This window comes from Gorilla gorilla, chromosome X, assembly GCF_029281585.2.
Source record: "Gorilla gorilla gorilla isolate KB3781 chromosome X, NHGRI_mGorGor1-v2.1_pri, whole genome shotgun sequence".
Lineage (NCBI taxonomy): Eukaryota > Metazoa > Chordata > Mammalia > Primates > Hominidae > Gorilla > Gorilla gorilla.
Genome location: NC_073247.2, coordinates 161887519 through 161907393, shown reverse-complemented (window position 1 = coordinate 161907393; position 19875 = coordinate 161887519). Strand labels below are relative to the sequence as shown.

The following is a 19875-nucleotide window of genomic DNA, read 5'->3' as shown; positions in this document are numbered from 1 at the left end:
TCTCCTGACCTCGTGATCCGCCCGCCTCGGCCTCCCAAAGTGCTGGGATTACAGGCGTGAGCCACCGCACCCAGCCAGAACTTCCCTTTTTATGTCCAGCTTCTTTTACTCAATATTATGTTTGTGAGATTTGTATGTGAATATGCCACAATTTATTTATCCATTCCACTTTTTTTTCTTCTTTTTTTAGACAGGGTCTTGCTCTGTTACCCAGGCTGCAGTGCAGTGGTATGATCATGGCTCACTGCAGCTGTGACTTCCCAGGCTCAAGCAATCATCCCATCGCAGCTTCCTGAGCAGCTGGGACACGTCGGGCACATGCCACTATGCCTGGATAATATTTTTATTATTATTTGTAGAGACAGGGTCTCGCCATGTTGCCCAGACTGGTCTCAAACTCCTGGGCTCAAGCAATCCTCCTGCCTCGGCCTCTCAAGATGCTGGGATTAAGGTGTGAACCACTGCACCTGGCTCTGTTCGAATCTTGATGGGCGTGTGAGCCACTGTGCCTGGCTCCATTCGAATCTTGATGGGCATTTGAGTTGCTTCTAGTTTGGACGGCATTGCATCGAGCAATGCTGTTACAAACATTTGTGTACGTATCTATTGGTGAATACACACGTCTTTCTGTGTGTTATAGTGCTTAGTAGTGGAATTGTTTGGTCATGTATGTATGTTCAGCTACAGTAGATACAGCTATATTGCCACAGTGATTTCCAAAGCGGTTGTACAATTTACACACTCACCCACAGTACATGAGCATTCTACTTAGTCTACATTCATATATGAGCATTCTGGTTGGTCCACATCCTCACCAACACATGGTATTGTCTATCTTTTTTCTTTTAGTCTTTCTGGTGGATATGTAGTCACCCTAGGTTGCGTTCCTAGGAAAGTGGACTATAAGATAAATATTAGTGTGCAGAAAGTTTACTGGGGAGTGCTCTTAGGAACAGTATCTTTGAGCAAGTGGAGAAAGCAGGATTAGGCAGGGGTAGAGGTTGGACCATGATGCAGTCATAACAAAGACCTTGGCCAGTGCCATGGAGAACTCTGAAGCTGGGATGACCCTTCAGAATTGCCCCAGATTTGGGCAGGGGACTGAGCCTTTATACCTCATATCAACCAGTCATTGGATGCAGACCTCCCCAGCAGGAGGAGGAACTAGGCTGTGAGCTGTCAGTAATCAACACTTACAGGAGTCAGTGAGATGAGTACCTCAGTCCTGATTTGTGGAGGAGGAATTTGGGAAGCACACTACAGAATTCACTACAGTAGTGGTATTGCATTGTGGTTTTAAAGTGCATTTCTCTGATGACTCCTGAGGTTAAGCATCTTTTGGCCATTTAGATAACTTCTTTTGAGAAATGTTCTTTTGGGCCCTTTGCCAAGCTTTCTATTGGGATGTCAGTCTTTTTTTTATTTGTAGGAATTCTTTACATGTTTGAATAGTTCTTTAAGATATATGTCTCTGGAGGCACTGCCAGAGACATACATCTCAAATAACTATCTGGAATACATAATATATATTGTATATAAAGAATTTTTACAAATCAATGTGAAAAAGACAGAAATCCCAATAGAAAATTTGGCAAGGAATCTGAATATATAGTATATATATATATTACATTGATTTGTAAAAATTTTACAAATATATATATAAATGTCTTCTTCCCCTTAAGGATGACCTTCTTCCACTCAATGTTTTTTGATAAATAAAAGTTGTTGATTTTAATGTAGTCTAATGCATTTTTAAAAATATTATTAGTGTGTTTCGCATCCCATTTAAGGTCTTTGCCTACTTTAAGGTCATGAAGATATTCTCCTATGTTTTCTATAAAATATTTATTTTTTACCTTTTACACATCACCTAGAATTGGTTTGGGTGTATGATATGAACTAGGAGTCACGATATATTTTTTTCTATGTGATATTCAATTGACCCATAATAATTTATGAAAATGTAATATTTTTTCATAAAGCAAGTGACCATATATATGTGGGTCCATTTCTGAACTCTATTCTGTTACATTTTCAAATTGACTGTCCTTGCACCAATATCATACTGTCTTATTTATTACAGCATTCTTAATATCTGTTAGTATTAAAAGTTTTTTTAAGCCTGCTTGAATTTTTATTGGGATTGTGTCAAATCTATGTATTAACTTGGAGAAAATTGACATCTTTACAGTATTTAGTCTTCCAATACATGACTAATAGCACATCCCTCCTTTTATTTAGATTTTCTTTAATTTCTTTCAGTGTTTTCTTGTTTTCAGTATAGAGATCTTGCACACCTTAGATTTATTTCTAGGTATTTGGTGTTTTCTGATGTTATTATAAATGAAATCTTTCATAAATTTATTTTGTCTTTTTGTTGCTGATATATAAAATGCAAATGATTTTTAAACATGTTTACTTTGTATCCCACTACCTTGCTAAATTCACTTATTAATTCTAATAGTTTGTCTATGGATTTTATTGGATTTCTTATGGACCCAATCATGTAGTTTGTGAATAATAGATTTATGTATTCTATTCTGATCCTTATGCTTTTCTCCCATTTTCTTAGATTATTGAACTACATTGGACCTCTGATATAACATGAAACAGAAGTGGTAATAGTAGGAAACGCTTTCTCATTCTCAATCTATGACGAAGGATTTTAATACTTCATTGTTAATTACGATGGCTGCTGTAGGGTTTTTTTGTGTGTGACTTCTCCTTATCAGATCAGAAAGTTCCCTTGTTAGCCAAAGTGAGCAGTAGCCAACTTGTCAGGGTGGGAGTCATATTACAAAACCGAGGGCAGTGAAGAAGCTGAAGAAGAACAAGAAGAGAACCTTGAAGCAAGAGGAGACTATAAATATTCAGAAAGAGATAGTTTGATTTTTCTGGTTGATGCCTCCAAGGCTATGTTTGAATCTCCTAGTGAAGATGAATTGACACCTTTTGACATGAGCATCCAGTGTATTCAAAGTGTGTACATCAGTAAGATCATAAGCAGTGATCGAGATCTCTTGGCTGTGGTGTTCTATGGTACCGAGAAAGACAAAAATTCAGTGAATTTAAAAAATATTTACGTCTTATAGGAGCTGGATAATCCAGGTGCAAAATGAATTCTAGAGCTTGACCAGTTTAAGGGGCAGCAGGGACAAAAACGTTTCCAAGACCTGATGGGCCATGGATCTGACTACTCACTCAGTGAAGTGCTGTGGGTCCGTGCCAACCTCTTTAGTGATGTCCAATTCAAGATGAGTCATAAGAAGATCACGCTCTTCACCAATGAAGACAACCCCCATGGCAATGACAGTGCCAAAGCCAGCCAGGCCAGGACCAAAGCCGATGATCTCCGAGATACAGGCATCTTCCTTGACTTGATGCATCTGAAGAAACCTGGAGGCTTTGACATATCCTTGTTCTACAGAGATATCATCAGCATAGCAGAGGATGAGGACCTCAGGGTTCACTTTGAGGAATCCAGCAAGCTAGAAGACCTGTTGCAGAAGGTTCACGCCAAAGAGACCGGGAAGTGAGCACTCAGCAGGTTAAAGCTGAAGCTCAACAAAGATATAGTGATCTCTGTGGGCATTTATAATCTGGTCCAGAAGGCTCTCAAGCCTCCTCCAATAAAGCTCTATCGGGAAATAAATGAACCAGTGAAAACCAAGACCCGGACCTTTAATACAAGTACAGACGATTTGCTTCTGCCTAGCGATACCAAGTGGTCTCAAATCTATGGGAGTCGTCAGATTATACTGGAGAAAGAGGAAACAGAAGAGCTAAAACGGTTTGATGATCCAGGTTTGATGCTCATGGGTTTCAAGCCATTGGTACTGCTGAAGAAACGCCATTACCTGAGGCCCTCCCTGTTTGTGTACCCAGAGGAGCCGCTGGTGATTGGGAGCTTAACCCTGTTCAGTCCTCTGCTCATCAAGTGTCTGGAGAAGGAGGTGGCAGCATTGTGCAGATACACACCCCGCAGGAACATCCCCCCTTATTTTGTGGCTTTGGTGACACAGGAAGAAGTGTTGGATGACCAGAAAATTCAGGTGACTCCTCTGGGCTTCCAGCTGGTCTTTTTACCCTTTGCTGATGATAAAAGGAAGATGCCCTTTACGGAAAAAGTCACGGCAACTCCAGAGCAGGTGGACAAGATGAAGGCTATCGTTGAGAAGCTTCGCTTCATGTACAGTGACAGCTTTGAGAACCCCGTGCTGCAGCAGCACTTCAGGAACCTGGAGGCCGAGGCCTTGGCCTTGGATTTGATGGAGCCAGAACAAGCAGTGGACCTGACATTGCCCAAGGTTGAAGCAATAAATAGAAGACTGGGCTCCTTGGTGGATGAGTTTAAGGAGCTTGTTTACCCACCAGATTACAATCCTGAAGGGAAAGTTACCAAGAGAAAACATGATAATGAAGGTTCTGGAAGCAAAAGGCCCAAGGTGGAGTATTCAGAAGAGGAGCTGAAGACCCACATTAGCAAGGGCACGCTGGGCAAGTTCACTGTGCCCATGCTGAAAGAGGCCTGCCGGGCTTACGGGCTGAAGAGTGGGCTGAAGAAGCAGGAGCTGCTGGAAGCCCTCACCAAGCACTTCCAGGATTGACCAGAGGCCATGCGTCCAGCTGCCCTTCCACAGTGAGGCCAGGCTGCCTGGCCTTATCCTCAGCCAGTTAAAATGTGTTTCTCCTGAGCTAGGAAGAGTCTACCCGACATAAGTTGAGGGACTTTATGTTTTTGAGGCTTTCTGTTGCCATGGTGATGGTGTAGCCCTCCCACTTTGCTGTTCCTTACTTTACTGCCTGAATAAAGAGCCCTAAGTTTGTACTAAAAAGAAAGAAAGAAAGAAAGAAAGTTCCCTTCTTAGTTTTCTAAGAGATTTTTGTTTGTTTTTTGGTGTTTTATTAAGGATGGCTGTTGAATGTTCTCAAATGCTTTTCTGCATCAATTCAAATGATTGTATGACTTCCTCCTTTTTCTTTGTTAATATGATTAATCCCATTGGTTGATTTTCTAAATAGTTAACCACCCTCACATCTCACATGCCTACAATAAACCTTAATTAGTTGTTGAATTAGATTGTATTTCCCCAGAAGCTGACACTAGGTCAGGAATTGGAGTACAAATAATTTATTTGGGAGGTGAACCCTGAAAATACCAGAAGAACTATGAACATGAAGTCCTCTCTGTCTGCACATACACACATGAATGGGACAATGAACATATATGAATATATATGACTGGACATATATATATATATATGCACATACATATTAATGGAAAGGGGAGGGAGATATGTATTTATATTCATGTATGTGTATGTTATATGTATATATATAAATGTAACAATAAATATTATATGTGTATATGTATTGCATTTGGTTTGCTAATATCTTCTTAAGAGTTTGTGGAACTATGTTCATGAGAGGAATTGGTCTATAATGTTCATTTCTTGCAATATCCTTGTCAGGTTTTGGAATCAAGGTCATCTGGGACTCATAAAAAGGCTATGGGACACCCCAGCAGAGAAGATGGCTGGGACAGGCCCTGGGGAATGATGGTGTGCTCAGAAGATCAGGAATGAGAAGGGCAGCACCTGTAGTGGAAGCTGCCAGCCTGGCTGTCTTGGGAAATAATGGCCAAGTTCTCCCTGTTCCCTGTAGATCCTGTCTCCACAGTGGCATGATGAGGGGTGGGAACATCAGGTTCAGAAAAGGTCTTTCTGCTCTCAGCTTCTCACAAGCTTAACTGAAGCCCCCCTGGGGTGATAGAAGATATGACCTCCCCTGAGTTTGGTAGAGGCAAGCATTACCCTTTGAAAGCTTGTTGGTCATTGGTCATCTCCGTGGTCTCTTCTAAACCCCAAGAGTCATCCAGGGCCATACACCCAGGGGCTTTTTCCACCTCTCCATTCAGAGCCTTTGATGCCCCTTACACACCTCTTATCAGCTGTTGAACAAACTGTGACCTGCCTCCAAGAATGCTGTCCAGCTGAGGCTGACAATGGGGCTTGGCCAACCAAAGTGATATGGATAGCAACTGGCAGAGGGCCAGGATGGCATAAATGTCAAAAGGTGCTTGCGCTTGCTGCTGTGACTGCTAGCTGTGGTCTTAAGGTATCTTGCAGAGGAGGGGGCAAAGGATGGTCCCAGAGGCACCAAAAGGGGCAACAAGCACAGACATTTTTAGCTGCCACTCAGAGAACAACAACTCTGTGCCAAGCCCTGTGCTGAGGGCTCTACACTCACAATCTTCTTCATATACACATGGGTCTCACTGAAACCATAACACAGCAGAGTGGGAAGGGATATTTTAACCAACTAAGGTGTTCACTTGCCAGTGCCTGGGATCCAAAGTCAGCATAGCCACTCTACGCGCTCAATCATTGGGAGAGGGTAGGAGGAGCCAGTTGGCTTAGTGACACATTTAACTTGGAGTACATTCATGAAGACATGCCTGGAAAAGGCCACAGAGGAAAGGCTCCAGAGAGGAAGATAGCACTGGGTGACTGAACTGAGGGGACCACAGCTTCATAAGAAGGGCAACAAGAACCAGCCTCAGCACTTATTCTGGTGTTCACTCAACAGCATACAATGTCATCACATTCACTGTCTTACTGGAACCTCCTAGGGCGCCCAGGAAGTCAGCAGGGCAGGAGTCTTCTCCCCTCTGAACAAATGAGGAAAGTAAGGTTCAGAGAGGTGAGGTGACTTTACTTGCCAAAGACCTATTACTGGTATGGTAGGCTAAATAATGGCCCACAAAGATGTCCACATCCTAACCCCTGGAACCTGTGAATATGACTTTATATGGCAAAAGGGACTTTGTGTATGTAATTAAGTTAAGGATCTTGAAGTGAGAAGGTTGTCCTAGATTATTTGGGAAGGCACTGAATGCAATCACAAGTGTCCTTATAAGAGGAAGGCAGAAGGAGATTTGGCACAGACAGAAGAAAAAAGGATGTGATGACAAGAGCTCCATGTGTATATCAAGGATTGTGAGTGTAAAGCCTTCAGCACAGGGCTTGGCGCAGAGTCATTCTCTGAGTAGCAGTTAAAGCAATCTGTGCTTGTCACCCCTTTGGTGCCTCTGGGACCTCCTCCGCAAGATACCTTAAGAAAGAGATTGAAATGATGTGCTTTGAAGATGGAGGAGGGGGTGATGAGCCAAGGAATACAGGTGGCCAACCTGAAAAAGGCAAAGTAATGGATTCTCCCCTCAGAGCCTCCAAAAGCATCCAGCCCTGTTGACACCTTGATTTTAGGCCAGTGAAAATGATTTGTTTTGGACCTCTGACCTCCAAAAGTATAATAGTAAATTTGCATTGTTTTAAGCCACTATGTTGGTGGTAATTTGTTATAGCAGCAATGAGAAACTGATCCATCTGGTGAGTGGCAGAACTGGGACAGGAGCCAGCCATCTCATCACCCAGGCAAAGGCAGACGCCATCATCTGCTTCTTGGCAAAGTTTCCCAGGGCCTGGATAGAAGGGAGTGGAGGATGGGAGGACTTCAGAAGGAGGCAATGATGGTTCGGAAGCAGGAAGCTAGCTGCTGGAAGCCACCAGCTTGAAGTCCCTTGCTTGAGGCTCGTCATGTGATTATCCGACTGCTTCAAGGAAGGGACTAGGAGCATGGAGGCAGAGGCCTGTCTTTGGCCCCAGAAGCTGGGAGTTTGATCCATTGCTGACTGGGTGAGGGTCCTGCTGATTGAGATGGACAGTCCTTAGAGGCAAGACTGGACCGATGACTTCTTGAGGTGCTTTTCAGCTCTCAGGTTCTGTCAGTCCCTCTTCATGGAATCCTAGGTGCCAAAAGCAGACCCAGGAAGCCTGTGGCCCTGATAACCCAAGGCAACCTCTGTCTCTCTAAATGTTCCTGTGGAACCGAGTAAGCATAATCCCAGAGGGCAGTTTGGGACAGCTCACACCCTTCCAGTGGCGGTGAAAATTGGTCATTCCCCTTGGAGAGAGGAGGCGCTCTTGGCAATTTTCCAGAGCTCTACCCTCCTTCCTTTGTGCCCAAACAGCTGTGGGCAGATCAGGCTGGGGGTAGAAAGGAATGAATTCTATTTTCTTCCCTCCCTGAGGTACTCCATGTGGTCACAGAAGGCTGCACAGGAAATATAACGGTTGACAGACGTGCGGTGTTTTGTGATGTGAAAATTAAAATCACCAGGAAATGTTCACGTTCTCTCTCTCCTTCTCTCCCCCCCTCCCCTATCTTCCTTCCTCTGAGCCTTTCTCTCTCTGTTCTCACTCTTCCTCTGTTGCCTTTTTCCCCCCAGTTCATTTTAAGTCCCTCAAACTTCCTACCTCCAAGAACAACTCTCTAGTTGAGGCTTGGACTTTACAACTTTCACAAATCACTTTGAATCCTTAAGGTGCCTACAGACCTCTCAGTTTGAGCAATTATGGGAGGGAGAACAAAGAATCAGGGTGGGCGAGCTTCCAGCCACCACTGCCATAAAGTTAAGTGACAACTGTTCACTCCCAAGCCTCTGAGTCTGGACAGGCTTGAAAAATTTGTTTTAATCTCAAAAATCTATTCCCAATGAGCAATTAGAAGCCATTTCCTTGAGCTCTTACTATATCCCAAACTTCGGTTTAGTTAAATTTTGTGAGGCTCAGATTTTGCACCTTGAGACTCTACTTTTCTCTAAATTTCACAATTTAGGGATAAGGGTCTGTTTGTATTCAGCACTGATTGGAATGAAAACATCATTGAGCTTGCCAAGCTGAGACCTGGAATACCACAGCATGAGGTTCATATGTTCTGAATGAGCAGGTTTCAGAAAGCTGAGCACTTAGATGGTGAGGCGTGTGACTTGTAAGATGTGCTTTCTGTAGGGACACAGGCCATCCCCACCGCTGCACCTTCAGCATCTGTAAATGGTACAAGGGCTAAAGTACTTTCACGCAGGCATTTGGATTTTCCCCTGTGTATTATTATTGGCGTTATCTAAGGCAATGTCCCTATCTTACTTCATAGGTCAAGAGTATCCCCAGGGCCACCCAGCAATGCCTAGGAATGAACTCCTAGAATGAAAAACACTTTGGGAGATTCTTCTATCAACCTTCCCTTGTTCTATAAATGTGGACACTCAGGCCTGAAAGAGGGGACAGGCCCTGCAACTTGAGATGGCTCAGCAGGACTGGGACTCAGGTCTAGCTCGTACTCTCCACCCCAGGCCTAGATACTTGTCCACTGTGACTACCTCCGGGAGCCAGGTGCCAGCCTGGGAGGAGCCATATCTGTTTTGGAGCAATTGCCCCGGGCATAGCAAAGAAGGGGGTTGAGTATGAGATAGTATAAGGATGGCATGTATCCTTTGGTAAACAACAAATCTTGGGGCTGGAAGGCTGGTCAAAAGTCAGTCTGGAGACTGGTTTTCCACAACAGAACGTGCTGCGAAAGAGTTGTGGGCAAAACTCGGTTTTGAAAATTGAATCTTTAACCCCCCCGGGTGCCATCTATTGCAATCTCATGAGAACTACTTTTGTGAAGCAAAGGGTCTTCTTGTAATGCAAATTTCCACTCCCTAATTGGCCCGGTGTGTAACTTCTATGCCTTCAATTGCTGAAGGGGGCCAAGCCCTTTTGACACCGGTTTTTGTTTTGGTTTAGCACAAAGCAGGTAGGAGGTAGGGTCAACTCGCACCTCCCTAATGCTGCCGCTGCTGCCTCCGGGTGGGAGAAGACCCACCTGGGCTCCAGGGCAGAGCTGGGCCAGCTTATCACCTCCCCTTCATCGCCCTGTGGAGGTCTGCTGCAGAGTAGTTAATCGGGAAGCTGGGAGTGCAGGTGGCACTCTGTGCCACCTGGAGCCATCTCCGAGAGAGTGCCCGCATCCTCCAAGGCTGGAGAGGAATACCAATTGCACGGTTACTGGGCCCCCTCAGGAGCCCACAAGAGGAAATTAAAAGGCATACACACGCCTGGAATAAAGGACCCTCTTCTTGCAGCTAATCGCTGAAATTGGTCACTGGGTTGTCCCCTCCCCCCTTTGGTGAAAGACATGGTCTTTCTCTTGTTCTGTTCCATCACTGCGTTCTTAGAAAAGTGCGAGGAGGGGGGCTAAGCTTTGCATGGGCATCCTCCCGTCCCCGCCCTCAAGGTCTGCCTTTCTCTCAGAGTCCTGGCTTTTCCCAGCATGGGGGGCATTTGTTTGTCCTGTCTGATGCACGAGAAAGGTCAATCCCAGCCCCTAGGCTATGCAGGTGGGAAGAGTGGCCTGGCATCTCTTAAGACTGTCTCCTGCATGGCCCTTTGCAGGTTGTAAAATGCTTGCACTCCCCTCCCTGCATGGGCTTCACAACCTCATCAGGGCTCACGGCTGCTATTTCACCTTGAGGGCATGGTCTAAGGTGACAGACATGGTCCTCAGGATTTGAATTCAGGACTTTAGCTCCAAGGCTAGGATAAGCTCTTCCCACCCTCTGTGCTTTAGGGCCCACTGTGGCCCCAGTCCACTCGGCAATGGGAGAGCCTGTTTGCATGCCCTTAGCAAAGCCTGTGGAGCCCTGAGGGCAGGGGCAGGAAGATGGCCTTGGGGCTGCCAGGGAGATGCCTAGGAGGTTTTGGTTATTAATTAATTAATAACACTGTGTCCCAGCAGTCAGGCTGGGCTGGACCTATGGGAGATGCCCTCTAGATACCTGCTGAAAGCAAGCAGGAAAGAGCATGAGACTTACTGTCTCCTGCGTGGGAACAGGGGGCGGTGCTTAGTTTCCCCTGCTAGGCCAGTAAAAGGCTTGGGTCACCTGATTGCCAAGGCCCTGTGCCATAAGTTCTGGAGACCTGATACAAGCTGTGGTCTTGCTTCCCACCGAGGCCATAGGCACGTAGCTCCATGAGTGTTCTGAAGAGGCTCAGCTCAGGGAAAATGCAGGTGGCTGGGCCTGAGAATCTGGGGTTGATAAGAAAACCTAATATTCATACTGTAGTATATTGAATGGTGGCCCCACAAAGATATGTCTACCTGGCACCTGTGAATATGACCTTATTTGGCAAAAGGTCTTTGCAGATGTAATTAAGGATCTTGAGATACCACCCCAGATTATCCAAATAGGCACTACATCCAATGACGTGTCATTATAAGAGAGTGGCAGGATATTCAAGATACACAGGGAAGAAGGTAAGGGTGAAGATGGAGCCAGAGGTTGGAGTGATACGGCCACAAGCCAAAGGAACACCTGGATCCACCAGAAGCTGGAAGAAGCAAGGAAGGATTATCCCCTAGAGCCTTCGCAGGGAGCTTGGACCTGCTGACACCTTGATTTCTGATTTCTGGCCTCCAGAACTGTTGGAGAATAAATGAATAAATACATTTCTGCATCAGTGAATAAGTTGTCACTGTTTTAAGCCACGAAGTTTATGGTAATTTGTTACAGTAGGCACAGAAACCAATACAAAATAGCAACAATACCAAGGAGAGGAGGGGAAACAGGAAGGAGGAAGAGGAAGATGAAGGAAGAAGGATAAAGTGTTATTGACCATCCACCAAGTGCCATACAGGCACTGCCCTACCTGCCTTTAGAGTGTGATCCCATTTGATGGCTATGACAACCTTGTGAAGCAGGTACTTCCCTCATTCCTGTTGTACGATGGAGCTGGCTCAGACACTCAGCAGTGAAAGCCTGGTTGCTCAGCTAGGAGAGGTGGAACCAACTGAGAGAGAAGCCCCAGTGGTGGGACTCCAGGCCTGCCTTGCTGAGCGGGCTGCTAAGGGGGACCCAGCTAGAGCCTGGACAAACAACAGGATTTAGGGAGATGCACAAGGAGCACTCAGTCTCTGGGGCTTTAGGAGAGAGAGGGCACATTTCTGACCCAGAGCTGGCCTTTCAGGAATGGGACATGGCTAGCCTAACCCAGCTCCCCTGAGCCCTCATAATAGAGCTGGCCATGGAAAACGGGAGCTTCGGGCACACACAATGCTCCCTGCTCAAGGCGGATCCAGACCTGGAGCTCCCCTACCGACTGTTGTTTCTTTCCTGGGTACAGGTCTCCGTAACCTGCCAGAAGCCTGGGTATACCTCTGCCTCCCATGTTCCTTCTCGTTTCTCTCCACAGCCAATCTGGTCAGTTCCCTTTCTGAGCATTTCTTTCACGCGATGCACTCCATGGATGTGGTGGTCCCTTTCCTTTGTCTTCCATTTGCACACACAAGCATTTCTCCTGCCAGGACAGAGAAGCATCACATGTTGCTCTTGGTTATAACATGATCAGAGTTGGGAACTGGGGCTATGGGGGCAGGGAGGGGGCAGGAGGAAGACTGTTGCCTGTGACTGACAGACAAACTGGCTGTGCTAGCAGAGTGACTGGCCTCACCGCAGGCCTTTGTAGGTCGTGAGCTGGGCTGCAAGGAGAGGGTTTTCAGAGCCGCATGCTTTCCTCACCTGTTAATGCTGTGATGCACGTCACTGTCAACGGGTACCTTCAATGCCATGTTGCTGATTCTCTCTTTCTTCCTGAAAAACTATTAAATTATGTGCAGTTTATCAATCACACCATATTAAACTCGAGGGCACACAAACTTGACTGTGGCTGTATTTGCTGTTGAAGGCAGGTCCTGTGGTACTTAAGGCTGTTCTATGCATTTGGAGCAGCTGATTATCTTTTGCAATGGCCAAATACACCCATAGCTATTATTTTTTCCCAAAAATCTCTCTTATTGAAATCCTTGCAGGGAAAATGACTTTTTATTGCAAGTAAGAATTCTCTGGTCCTTAACCCTTCACTGTGCTCTTGGAATATAATGCTTGACAGTGGGAGTTGTTGAGGAGCCCAGCAGTCACATCAGAGCACAGGGCATGGCACAACCCTGTACCCTCTGTCCCATTCTAGTCTGCTTATTCACATGGCTAGCACCTCACCAGAAGGGGAGCCCCTTGAGGGCAGGGATTTTGTCCTTTGCACTGTTACACTGCTGCTGCTGCTGATGTCCAGCACACAGTAGGTGTGGTACCTGGTAGGTGCTCCATAAAGATCTTTTTTCTTTTCTTTTCTCTTTTCTTTTTCTTTCTTTTTCTTTTTCTTTCTTTCTTTCTCTTTCTTTCTTCTTTCCTTCTCTCTTTCTTTCTTCTTTCCCTTCTTTCTTTTTCTTTCTCTCTCTCTCTCTCTCTCTTCCTTCCTTCCTTCTCCTTTTTCTGAATAAGTGAATGAATGTGTCCATCGGGAAATGAGGCTCAAAGCAGGTCACAAGCTAGCAAAAAGCAGAGGGCTGGGATGTGAACCCAGGGCTGATGTCACAGTTCATGCTCTGCCCACCCCTGCCCCCCACCATAGTGGCTGCAGGATGGAGCCCTTGAGCTGGTACTCCAATGGAGGCAGGTGTGAAGAGCCTAGGAAGTCAAAAAGAAACTGTGGACAAAGAGAGCAAGTCCCTGAGTGAGCCGAGTGAACGGCTGCCTGGGGGCCATGCATCCTGGGGTGGTGGGGGCAAGTCAGGGAGTTTCTGGGGACAGACTACAGAGGTGCTGCTTAGTTGGGGTTGGGTGCGGCCTCTAGCTGTGGGCATGAGGTCCAGACAGAAAGGACCAGCCTTACTTTCCCAACAGCCAGAGGAGCCAAAAGGACGAGGTCTACCCTTGGCAAAAAGCAAGGAAGAAGTGGGAAGGGGACTTCAGGGACATCTGCAAAGGCTGAGGCAATCTGAACAAGATCTGCACTCATGTTACATGTCAACAGTCTGAACCCCAAGTGTCTATGCCAAGGGCAACTTCAGGCCTTCAAAGTGCTGCAGGAGGCAAAGGGGTGCCCTAGGGATTCTAAACTGTAGTAGAGGGAAGTGGGAGAGGCCAGGGCAGGAGTCAGGATCTCTGAATGCCATCTGTCATACTGGGTGACTCTGAATCCCTTCTCTCTCAGCTCGTTTTTGTACCTTTTCTCCCCTCTTGGACATAATTAATTTTCTTCTCAACTAAGCAATGGGGGCAACAAGAGATGCACAAATCGCCTCCACTTCCATTCAACAAAAATCCATTGTATACCCTATCGTGTACAAGGTGTCAGAGATCCCAGGGAAAGTAAAACCCCATCCCCTCAAGGGAGAAAGGAAATCCTAATTAGGTGAGTTTGCTGCAGGGTTGGCCGTGATCTGGATATGAATCCTCTGGAAAGAACCATGCAGAGGGAGGGAGTCATTCTCAGCACGGCCAGACTGGGAAGGCTTCTCGGAGGTAGTAGGGTTTGAGCTGAGCCTGGAAGAGTGAAAAGGAGGCTGGTAGGTGTGGAAGAGTATTCTATGCAAGGAAGAAGAGAATAGAGGCGTAGGGGCAGGAGAAGTCAGGGTATGCTGGAGGAGCAAAGCAGCCAGGTTAGGATAGAGATGTGTGTGAGGAGGATGCGGTGCAGAGAGAGGAGGGCTGCAGAGGAGGGCTGGGGTCTGACTGGGGAGTGTTGAGTGCCAGATGGAGCAGCTCAGGCAGCATCTCAGGGGCAGCAGAGAGCCTTTAAAGGCTTGTGAGCAAGGGTGTGTGAACTTATTTGAAAAAAGTGTCTTTACGGATGCAATTAAGGTAAGAATCTTAAGATGAGATGATCCCGAATGATCTCAGTGGGCCCTAAATGCAATGACAAGTGTCCTTAGAAGAGAAGACACAGACAGAAGAGGCACACAGGGGAGAGGGTCGTGTGAAGATGGAGGCAGAGACTGGAGCGAATGATGCAGTGACAAGCCAAGCAGCACCCAGAGCCACCAGAAGCCAGAGGGAGAAGGAAGTTTTCTCCCCTGAGCTTTAAGGAGCCTGGTCCTGCCGACACCATGAGTTTAGCCCAGTGATGGTGATTTTCTTACTGCCAGGAGTGCCTGGATCCGTGTGTATACCAAGCACTGTCTGTAGAAGGATGTAACTTTCATAGCTCTATGTCTCTGGGAGCTAGTATGATCAATGAAAGTTGCATCGAAGACCGATGCTAAACTCAAATCAGCTGTTTATCCTTGTGTGTTCCTCAGTCAACAGATGATAAAAATATTGCTAGCTGCTGTTATGTGGGGTCTGCACAATGTCTTGATGTTGGAATGGAGGTGAGAATGGCCAAAAAGGAAATGAGGCCCAGCCTTGTGAGTCTTCCTTTCCATCACAGCCTGTTTCTAAGCCAAAGTGGAGAAGCACCAGGACAACGTCTTTGAGTCCAATGCAGCTTCTAACTACTTGGGACCCTGAGCGGCACTACCCCTAAGGCAGCTGCCTGGGCAGGTGGTGGTGGTAGTGGTGGCCACAGGGAGTTGCCAGTAGCCCTCCTGCAGACACATCAGCAGAGTCCTGGGAGGGACCCAGCCTGCTGGGAAACGTCCAAGGAGTCTCGTATCCTCATCTTTAGTCTCCTGGTGACAAGGCAAGTTTATAATCTGTCTGCCCAGAGGAGTCTAGTCAAATAAACCTGTTCCTAGGAGCTTTCCTCACTCCGCCAGTGGTAATGTTTCGCAAATTGCTCATCCATTCTTCCTTGCAGGTACTGGTTCCAGGAGGGAATCTGAAGACAGGCTTTGGAGAGTGGCTGGTGCCCTTTACAGGCCCTCACCCCCATCCCCGCACTCCCCGCCCCCAGAAGTAACGTGCTTGCTAAAGAGAAATGGCTTTGACAACTTGCCTTAAATAATCTGGCAAGTGAATCTCCTTTCTTTATTCATTAGGGATATTTGCACCTGAATAGCCTCTTTGTTTCTTGGGATTTCAGTTCTGAGCCTAGGCAGGCAAGGCTGGGGAATGACAGGGATAGGAGCTCTGGAGGCAGGGGAGGGCGGCCAGGGTTGCCAACTGAGATGTGTCGGCAAGCTCTAGAGATGCTCCTGAGCCAGGAGATGGCTGAGCTGGTGTGCACTGGTGTGTCCCAGCCTTCCTCTGCCTCCGCAGACCTCTCGACCTCAGAGGTGACTCAAGGCTGAGGTCAAGGGAATTTTCCTCAGACCACAGAGGGAGAGGCCAAGGATCTGTAGTCAGACCGCTCTAAGATCGCTTCCTGGCTTCTGCATGGACTAGCTGAGTGGCTGCAGACAAGCATTGCCCTTGCTCACTCGCTCGCCAGTCTGTCAAGAGGGAGATGCTAAGAGGAAAGGCAGGCTCACAACACGGCTGGCAGGAGGTGATGGGATTAAGGCTGCAGAAAGCTTTGCCAATGCACAAGTGAGGCTTGGAGAAGGCAGGCGCTATCAGGGCACTGCCTGGCCACGGGGCCCGAAGGGGCCCCTCTCAGGCAAGTACTCTGTGAAACGGAGGCCAAAGGAAGAAGAGTGCCCCTCAGCGCTGTGCTAACTGAACTTCTTTCCAGGAATCTTTGTTAACATTTGCCAAAGGGTAGTAAAGCTCCTTTAACATCCCCCCGATTGTTGGGATTTCATTCATTTTCTTGCTTCACAACCTTCTTGTCCTGAACATATATTTGCTGATGTATCTGGCAAGACAAAAAAAAAAAAAAAAAAAAAAGGAAAAAACCTGCTATACCAATTAGCTACATTTGCATCATTATTTTATATGAGCATGAAAGGTTTAAACAGAATGTATCCAGATCACACGGATTAATTAGATATTTTAAGTTTTAAAAACTGAAAAACAAAAAAAAGCAAGAAAATAAGTTTGTATAATACAAAACTCAGCAGGCTTTGATTTTCTACCGCGAAGCTATTAAAAAAATAATTAAGACGTGAACAGCAAACTGATTCTATGAATAAATCAGAGCTATCAAAAGCACATGTTTGCTTTTGGATTATGATGAATGTAAATTTAGACATGAGCTATGGGCTTGAGCTGTTAATTGCACTAAACCTGAGCTCTAATCAGGTGCCAGGGAAGGCTGGGCTGGGGCTGTGCAGAGCAGGCCAGGGGTGCGTTGGCCTTCGCCTCTGCCAGGCTGGTGCCCTTTCATTTCCCTCTCACCTACACTGAGGATTAGACTTAGTAGATGGGGGCTTGATGCCATAAATTCATAGGAAAGGAGACCACTAGAGTCTTCAGACCCCACAGGAAAACCCCATCAGGAACTGAAATGCACATTGCTTGGTCCCTTTTGCAAGGTTAAGTGATCTCATGGGACAGGAGACAGATTTGGGTTGCTTTATTTCCAGTTAAATTCTGAGATGCTTGCACTTCGGTTTTGCTCCAGGAAGAACTCAGTTATGTCTACACATATCCTTAAACTGTCTCCCATTAATAAGCTGCAAAGACAGGAGCCAGTGCTCCTAAAACCACAGCAAATTGTCAAAATGCTTGTTGATAAGTGTTCCAAAACATCACCATTACAGCAGACTAAATACAAGGGCATCTGAGATGCAAACAGCTTGTAGTGGAAACATCTTAATATTAGGAAATTTCTCAGTTCGCTCCCAAAAACACATGCCAGGTTCATACACATGCCAGGCCCCAAGTCCCTCCCTGAGCATGGGCACCACAGCCTGACCCCTTGGTGACTTCAGTCACACCTGCCAGCCCTCTGGGGAGGCAGTGGCAGGATCAGAGTGGATTTGAGCTGGAGTGGCTCTCCCTCAAAGAGAGGCTCATCTGATCACCACCCCCCATAACTCCACAGGGACCTCTAACCAACCCGACCTTGGCATGAGCAGCTGCAAAGAAAAAGCTGTGACAGGGTGGTCTGTACCTGCTCAGAAGTGGGACACCATCCTGAGAAGAGGGAGGGTGCATCATTCCCCACGGATACTTCCTGGTGGTGGGAAAACAGGAGAGGGGGCTTCTGCACCCCTCCCACCCTCCCCCCACCCTCCCCCCACCCCCTCCTTTCCCTTCAACTTTATCTTCTACATAGGGGAAGGAACCTTGGCCCTGGTTCTTATTGCAGCTTGGCCACTCCCCGCGTGGCTCCCAGCACTTCCCACAGTTGTGGAGGGTCGGGGGAGGAGTCTCCATTTTCCCAGGTGTGAAACCCTATCACGATTTGCCAGCCACAGTTTCCATGAGCATTTTCTGCACTTTGCTTATATTGATCCTCACATAAACAGCACCAATGGCCACGTGAGTAGCTGAGTGAGACCATGTAAGCTGAGGGGGTGGCGTGGAGTGAGCATGGTGATGCCCACCATTCCAGGCAGCCACTCTTGTGCATCTCAGACCAATGGGTGGGGGCCACACCCCAGCAGGCTCCCGCCCTTGGCAGTCCTGACCAGATCTGTGACTATTGATTATTTCTCACTTTCCAGGCTGGAAATCAACCAACTCTTTTTATCCAGAGATTCACGACTGTCTCTGAAGGGTTAAAATATAAATAGCAGTTTCTAACCATGCTAATAAATAGATGAAGCTAAGCAAACATTTTATCAGCTGTCCTCACAGCCCCTCAGTGTACCCGTCTTCCTGCCCGCCTCACTAATGTGCCCACCACTTTCTCTGGGCACGCTCACATTCTGCAAAGGCTGGGAGACAGGCTGGCCAAGTGGGTCTAAAAATAAAATGAACAAGAGGCAAAAAACAAGCTACCATCACCTAAGCAAAGGATGATGTCTGCCCAGGGACAAACCCTCAGGAGCCCATAGTGGGTTGTCTGCAAGGGGCTGTGGTCTCCTGGGCTCTCTGAGGTGTGCATAGACTTCTGTTGTCCTGGGGAAGGACAAGCTGGGTTAGTACCCTTTATCGTCCCCCTTGCTGGGGAGCACTCTGTCACTGGAGCTGGGACTGGAGGTGGGGAAACAGGGGTGTCCCAAAAGGCTGGGCCTGCCCCGCCTCATCCTCTCCACGAGTGTGGTCTCCCGTGTCCACGCAGCAGACATTGAAGACATCCCTTAGAAGACATGGAAGGCACCCCTCTCCGCCTCTCCTCACCCCACCCCCACGAACACTCCTCCCTATCTCCCCAGCTCCTCTCCCACCCGACCCAAACTGCCCTATCCCTCTGCCTTAATATAGTCAACAATGCCAAGCTTTCACACGTGGTTCAGGGGGGACCAGTGTTCCTCTGAGGAGGAAACCCAGCCCCCAGGTCTACTGTGTGTGGGCAGGAGCTGGGAGCCCAAGGTACCTCTTCCCTCCCTCACAGAGCTGGAGGCCAACGCGTCAGCTTTATTTGCTCTGAAAGAACAGAGAACACCGAGTCTCAAGTCAGCCACTGCTGCCGAGAGCAACAGGTTTGAGTGGGAGGGTGTGCAGGGCTGGCAAAGGACAGCCTCTTTGCAGAAACAGGCCTCCCTCATACAGGCCCCATTCGTCAGGACAGGCCTGGACAGGGTGCTGCTCCCTCTCTAGCTGGGTGGGCAGCTCCTTCAGCTGGACCACCCTTTAAGAGATGCCAACTGTTTGTCACTTTTCTGCCTGACACAGTGCTGGGCATTGGACAGGATGGGGGTCTAGTGAGGGCCTCCCCTTTGGGGATCTTAGAGCATAGCCGGGAGGCAGCATGAGCCAGTTTGGGGGTTCTGAGGTCAGTCAAGCCTGAACTGGAATACTGGCTCCTGGGGCCACCCCTGCTGGGCACTGTGTGGCGTTGGGCCACCGTTTCCTCATCTGTACAATGGCTAGACAGAGAGAACCTGCCTCCTCCACACTCACAGCTTCTGATCATCACCCCCATCACAACTCTGGTTGTCCTGTGAGGACCTCCCTGGACCAGCACTGTCTGCAGTGGGGCAGGCTGCTCTGCAGGGCTGGGGGAAGCACCGAGTCACTGGAGCTGTGGGGACAGGGGTGTCCCAAGGCTGGGCCTGCCCTGTCTCATCCCCTCCACCAGTGTGGTCTCCCGTGCCCAGGCAGCAGGCAGCAGGCAGCAGGCAGCAAGAGCTGATGCAGGGTGACTCTGGGGCCCCTGGCATGCCTTGAGCCTTAAGCCAGTCAGTCTCTGGGAGCCTGTGGGAAAGACAGGCAGGGCTCTTGGGTCAGGCAGGCCCCTAGCACAAAGTGCTGACAGGTGGGGAGATCCAGGCCCACAGGAGGCA

The 19875-nt window shown here is 47.6% G+C and overlaps 1 protein-coding gene across 1 annotated transcript; it reads left to right on the top strand.

Annotated features, from left to right (window-relative positions):
* The first annotated feature begins 2758 nt into the window (after positions 1–2758).
* LOC101126445 (X-ray repair cross-complementing protein 6-like) lies at positions 2759–4837 on the top strand. The gene is given in 1 exon segment (XM_055375799.2): positions 2759–4837. A coding segment is annotated over 1 exon segment (1431 nt). The 5' UTR covers positions 2759–3176; the 3' UTR covers positions 4608–4837.
* Positions 4838–19875: the final 15038 nt, after the last annotated feature.